Below are 5,990 nucleotides of genomic sequence, written 5' to 3' on the forward strand. Positions count from 1 at the left end.
ACCCCTATGAAATTGTTAGTCCCTTGTGTGAAACCGTGTAACTGTAAATCGCTCAGAGCCAGCAGCTCTGCCGGATTGAGCGATCAATGAATTGAAAGGTATTATTATTATTATTATTATTATTATTATTATTATTATTATTATTATTATTATTATTATTATTAACAGATGGGGTCACAAAGTGGTCCCAGAGCGACACGGTAGACTCCAGGGGGTACAGCGATCCGTCCTTTCTCCCAGGGCTGTCTCATTCCCCAATGACACCCACTCCATTTAGTGGTCGTGGTACGGTGGTGGTATAGAGGTGGCGGCGGCTCCTACTCAAAAGCCTGGCGGAAGAGCTCCGTCTCACAGGCCCTGCGGAACTGCGCCAGGTCCCGCAGGGCCCGGATCTCCTCCGGGAGCTCATTCCACCAGGTAGGAGCTGCCACCGAAAACGCCCTGGCCTTGGTAACAGCAAATTTAATATCTTTGGAACCTGGGGTTACCAGTCGATGTTGAGTCCCCGGCCGTAGTGCCCTTGGGGGAACATATGGGGAAAGGCGGTCCCTCATTTGTAACTTTGAACTTTTTATGAGGCTTTATTTGGGCCCCTACTAGGTTTTTATATGTCTTTGTAATAAACACTCTTTTGTACACTTTCTTATGTTTTTAACTTTTGGCCCTCGATAAGTTTTCTAAACTTTCTTTGGAGGCTTGTGCTTTGTCGGTTTAGATAGTTTCCCCTTTTTTGGGGGGGGCTCTTTTCTACTGGCAGGTGCTAAGAGAGGCAGGAGCGGGGGCATGGACGCCCCCCAAAAACTGGAACCAGTCCTGCCAGGGTACCTCCCTAGCCACCGCTAATCTTCTCACCGAGGAACCTCAGGAGGACCTCCAAACAGGACTGCACTCTGGTGGTGCCCACCTTGTCTTTCTTATCCAGCCGTACATCCTCCAGGTCTTCCATGATGAACTCGATCACTCTGAGGTGACCCCTCTGAGCTGCGCAATGCAGCAGGTTGCGGCCATTCTGAAAAACAGCGGAAGCAGATTTGAGTTATTTTTACTGCTTTTCTTTTGCCACCCAAAAGAAGGTATTGCAAATTTAAAGCTGGAGTCACCTCAAAGACTAAGACATGCAAGATAAACTGACACAACCGGAAGTTACAGAAGGGCATGGAGAATATTAGCACATATAGTGAGTGAAAAATTCTAGATTCCAGTTAATATATGGGTGGATAAACTGTCTTGAACTTGTTAATGGATTCTAATTTAGCAATTTCACATTGGATTCTCCCTTTGAAGGTCCCTTGCCTGAGAACAGGAATTACAACAAATTTAGTCAACAATAACTTACAGTTTTTGTTTAATAACTAAAGCTGCATTCAAATGGTATGCCAAACAGTGATTAAACTCTAGTTTAGTATGGTTTCCGAATGCTGGCTCTGTTTGGTGGGAAGCCCGTAAACCGGAATTCTGAACCAGAGTACCGTCATTACTTGTGAATGCCAGTTTGTAGTGAAGTTAGGTCAGTTACTATGGCTGATTTCAAGAATCTGAGGTTAATCCTGGTGAGTACCACAGCACCACCCCCAGAGTACAGAGTCGCAGCTGCAGAGATGCAAAATTTCCCTTGGTGCTTCGGTGAATGAAAACAGCCCAAGTTATATTTCCCTCCAGTGAGAAATTTAGAGATAGGTAGTTTTACCTCCTTTACTAGAAACTTCCTCACTCTGTCATGGAAATTTGCCAGGTGACTGTGGGCCAGTCGCTTTCTCTCTCAGCCCAGCCTACCTCACAGGGTTGTTGTGAGGATAAAACGGAGAAGGGGACAAAATGTTGCTCTGGGAGAAAAGCAGGGTCCAAATGAAATAAGGAAATAAATAAATAGAAAGGACGACAGCGCCTCCAAACCCCTCTTTCATCATCCGCTCTTTCTAATTTTTAAACGTTTCTTCAAAGAGGAAAAAGAGGGAACATATTTCAAGACCACAATTCTAGGAACGGCACGCAGACAAGAAGGAAACTCCTCTTAGAGGGATTCCGCCAGTGACATCGACATCACCCGGCTCCGTGCAGATAGCAGAACCCAGCTGAGCCCACGAGTTCCTCCCTGGTGAACTTCAGATCTTATATAGGCATCCCTGGGACGGGGGCTGTTATTCTTACTGCCTTGCGGCCGGCGCGCCCCATGAACAAACACAGCCAGCCTACACAGCCGCCTGCCTGCATGAAAGCTCTGCGTTGGAAGTCCCTGATCAGCCACACCTCCGGGCTCCTCACATGACCCATCCTGCATGTCTCAGTGGCGGGGAAACGCTCACTCCAAGCCAGTTCAAGTTCACATTGAGACCATTGGGCATACACCCTGAGAACTACAGGGCTTTGGGATGCTACTGCAAACCTTCTTGCGTGGGCACCAAGCTGACAGCTTCAGCCATACCTGTATACCATCCTCTCCCAAGGCATTTAAGGACGAAGGAGTCTCAGAGCGGCTTAGTCTCCTTTCCCTCCCCCTCCCCACAACGGACACCCGTTGAGGTAGGTGGGGTTGAGAGAGCTCTTTCGAGAACAGCTCTGAAACAACTTGTAACTGACCCAAGGTCACAGCAGCAGCTGCATGTGAAGGAGTGGGGGAATCAGACCTCATTCTCCCAGATAAGAGTCTGCCCTTACACCAAACTGGCCGAGGCCTTCCCCTGATGTTGCCTCCTGGCTCTGGGATTCAGAGGATCAGTGTCTCTGAATGTGGAGGTTCCCCTTAGTCGCCATGGCTAGGAGCCATCAACAGAATTCTCCTCCGTGAATCTATCTATAAGAACACCAGAAGAGCCCTGCTGGATCAGACCAGTGGTCCATCTAGTCCAGCATCCCGTCTCACACAGAGGCCAACCAGTTCCTCTGGAGGGCCAACAACAGGGCATAAAGACCGAAGCCTTCCCCTGATAAGAACACCAGAAGAGCCCTGCTGGATCAGACCAGTGGTCCATCTAGTCCAGCATCCCGTCTCACACAGAGGCCAACCAGTTCCTCTGGAGGGCCAACAACAGGGCAGAGGGGCCAAGGCCTTCCCCCGATGTTGCCTCCTGGCTCTGGGATCCAGAGAATGAGTGCCTCTGGATGTGGAGGTTCCCCTCAGCCACCATGGCTCGGAGCCACTGATAGATCTTTTCCCCATGAATCTATCTACTTCCTGGCAGCTGGCGGCCTTGGCCGATGATCTCCACCTAGCCTGTGGTGGGGCCGGTGGCACCTACAGCTCTTGCCGGATCACTCTGCTCCTCTGGGGGATGATGTGGGGCCTGGGCGGCTCCACTCATTCCCGGCTGGAGGGCCCAAAGTCAAAGCACTAGGAGGCCCGACAAAAAACGGACTTCCTTCACTATACGAACAATACCCTTCTGAAACATTGCAAGACCTACCAAGCCTGTGTGATATAGTAGGTACAGCACACGTGCACACACACACACACACGAAGGACCTTGAGAGAAATAGGCTGGCAAAACTACCTTCAGGTGGCTTTTGTAAATTTGGGAACTCCAAACACAAAGGCAGGAAGGTTTGGTAACGGTCTTTCCCCACATCGTCCCCCAACATGCCTTGACCGCTGGGGCGCTCGGGGAAAGACGCCTCACCTTGTTCACACGGCTGATTTTGGCACCGGCATTTACGAGCATCTGAAGGACACGCAGGTGGCCGAACCAAGCGGACAGCAGGAGCGCGTTCATCCCAAACTGGGCCGCCAGAAAGAAACAGAAGAAATGTCATTTTGTGTCTGGGTAAAAGTAAAGGAAAAGGTTTCCCTTGCTCGAAAGCCATTCGAGTCCGACTCTAGGGTTGCGGTGCTCATCTCCGTTTCAAAGCTGAAGAGCCAGCGCTGTCCAAAGACGTTTCCGTGGTCATGTGGCCGGCATGACTAAACACCAAGGCGCACGGAACGCTGTTACCTTCCCACCGAAGCGGTACCTATTTATCTACTTGCAATTTCTTGCTTTCGAACTGCTAGGTTGGCAGGAGCTGGAACTAGAGATGGGAGCTCACTCCGTCATGCGGCACACTCGGGTCTCGAACTGCTGAACTACCAACCTTCCACAGCCTGCAGTTCAGCATCTTAACCACTTGAGCATCTGGGGGAAGATGAAAATGAGTACACAAGGCCATGTTTCCCCGTTCTTTTCCCCCAAGGGCTGGCGACTTTTTGGATGAACAAGAAACACTTGTGAATTCTGAAGAAAGTGCTTTTATGATTATTCTCGCTTTGTGTGAAAAGGCACTTGAAGCAAAAGGGGGTGCTGTGGGGACTTACGATGTCCTCGTCGTCCACCAAGGCGTCGTGGTCGAGCAGAAGCCGCACCGCCTGCTCATGCCCCGCTCCTGCGGCCCAGTGGAGAGGCGTCCGGTCTATCTGGAAAGGAAGAGATTAATCAGGGGAAGAAAACAGGTGGGGAATCGACCAATGGCTCGCGAGTTGCAGGTGGCCTTTGGATCAAGAATGCCCTCACCTCATGCGCTTGAAGCGAGCCCTTTGGCACTATGAGTCTTCCAGGTGAAAGAGAGGCCTCCTCTTCCCTTGGACTTCCCTTTCCTACTTGTTAAGTATGACACTTAACTCAGAGGAACAGTTCAACAAGTGATTCAGCTTTATTTCAGCTCAGGAACAGTGAGAACTGCTAAGGACTAGACGAGCTAGACAATTCAATAGGCAAAAGGGCAACTTGTATACAATTCTGGCTGGAATAGCCACACCCACAATATTTACAGTATCCAATCACACTATGTGTATTACAACCAGGGCTATTTTGGGGCAGGAACGCACAGGAACGGAGTTCCGGCTGGCTCCCGAGTTGGCCACGCCCAGCAGGAACTCATTAGCATAATAGGCCACACCCAACAGCAGGAACTCATTAGAACTGGCTACATTAGGGGTGTGTGGCCTAACATGCAAAGGGTTCCTGCTCCAAAAAAAAGGCCCTGGGTTTTGACAACAAACAAGGTAAACAGAATAAGAAGCAAAAGGTGGGTGTGGCTGGATGACCACACTTCTGGTAATGTGGGGTGTGGCGTAATATGCGAATGAGCTGCTCTGTCAGGGGTGTGGCCTAATATGCTAATGTGTTTCTGCTGTTGGGTGTGGCCTGTTATGCTAATGAGTTCCTGCTGTGCTTTTTCTACAAAAAAAGCCCTGATTACAACCAATCATAACCAAGGGATAACGTCCAATCAAAACTATTCCCTCCAGAAGGCACACCATTGGTCAGTATTTACATGTTTCCCAATCCGCATAATGAGCAATGTTTGAAATGCTTTACCTTATGTCTCCTCAAGACATAACGCTACTCACATGGTGACACCTGCTTTGGGTGCAGGGATGCCAGCCTCCAGGTGAGATCTGGGGATCGCCTGGAATTGCAGCTCGTCTCCAGACGACCGAGATCAGTTCCTCTGGGGAAAATGGCTGCGTTGGAAGGTGGACCTAGAGTCCTGTGTGCAGTTCAGGAGGTCTCACTTTAAAAAGGACGTGGACAGAATTGAGCACGTGCCGAGAAGAGCGACGAGGATGATCGGGGGCCTGGAGACCAAGATGCCCTGTGAGGAAAGGCTGAGGGACTTGGAAATGTCCAGTCTGAAGAAGAGGAGGTTGAGGGGGGACAGGATGGCTCTCTTGAAGTATCTGAAGGGCTGTCACTTAGAGGAGGGCAGGGAGCCATTCCTGTTGGCAGCGGAGGAGAGGACTCGCAAGAATGGGTTTGAATTAAGGGCGGGAACAGGGGTCCTTTCGTAGAAAAAGAGCTAGGGGGACTCATTAGCATCACTCATTAGCATATGCCACACCCCCTGACATCACCGGAAGTGTGTCATAAGGCCACACCCCCTGACATCACCGGAAATGTGTCATAAGGCCACACATCCCGCCCCCAACGGTCCCGGCCGCCGCCGCCGGCCTTGCAGCTCCACTGCTGAGCCCCATGAGGGGCCCGGCGGTGGACCTGCAAGGCCGGCGGGAGTGCAAA

At 50.5% G+C, this 5,990-nt stretch overlaps 1 protein-coding gene across 1 annotated transcript in view; it reads right to left on the reverse strand.

The window, feature by feature from the left end:
• The window catches only part of ANKDD1A (ankyrin repeat and death domain containing 1A), a 34,290-nt gene that overhangs the window by 19,810 nt on the left and 8,490 nt on the right, over positions 1 to 5,990 (reverse strand). Inside the window, exons 3-5 of the mRNA XM_015412022.1 lie at positions 4,286 to 4,380; positions 3,615 to 3,713; positions 905 to 1,009 (exon numbers count right to left, since the gene is read on the reverse strand). Coding sequence (XP_015267508.1) covers positions 905 to 1,009; positions 3,615 to 3,713; positions 4,286 to 4,380 — 299 coding nt within the window. The remainder of the gene's footprint in view (positions 1 to 904; positions 1,010 to 3,614; positions 3,714 to 4,285; positions 4,381 to 5,990) is intronic.

This window comes from Gekko japonicus, unplaced genomic scaffold (assembly GCF_001447785.1).
Source record: "Gekko japonicus isolate JY-2015 unplaced genomic scaffold, Gekko_japonicus_V1.1 scaffold864, whole genome shotgun sequence".
Taxonomy (NCBI): domain Eukaryota; kingdom Metazoa; phylum Chordata; class Lepidosauria; order Squamata; family Gekkonidae; genus Gekko; species Gekko japonicus.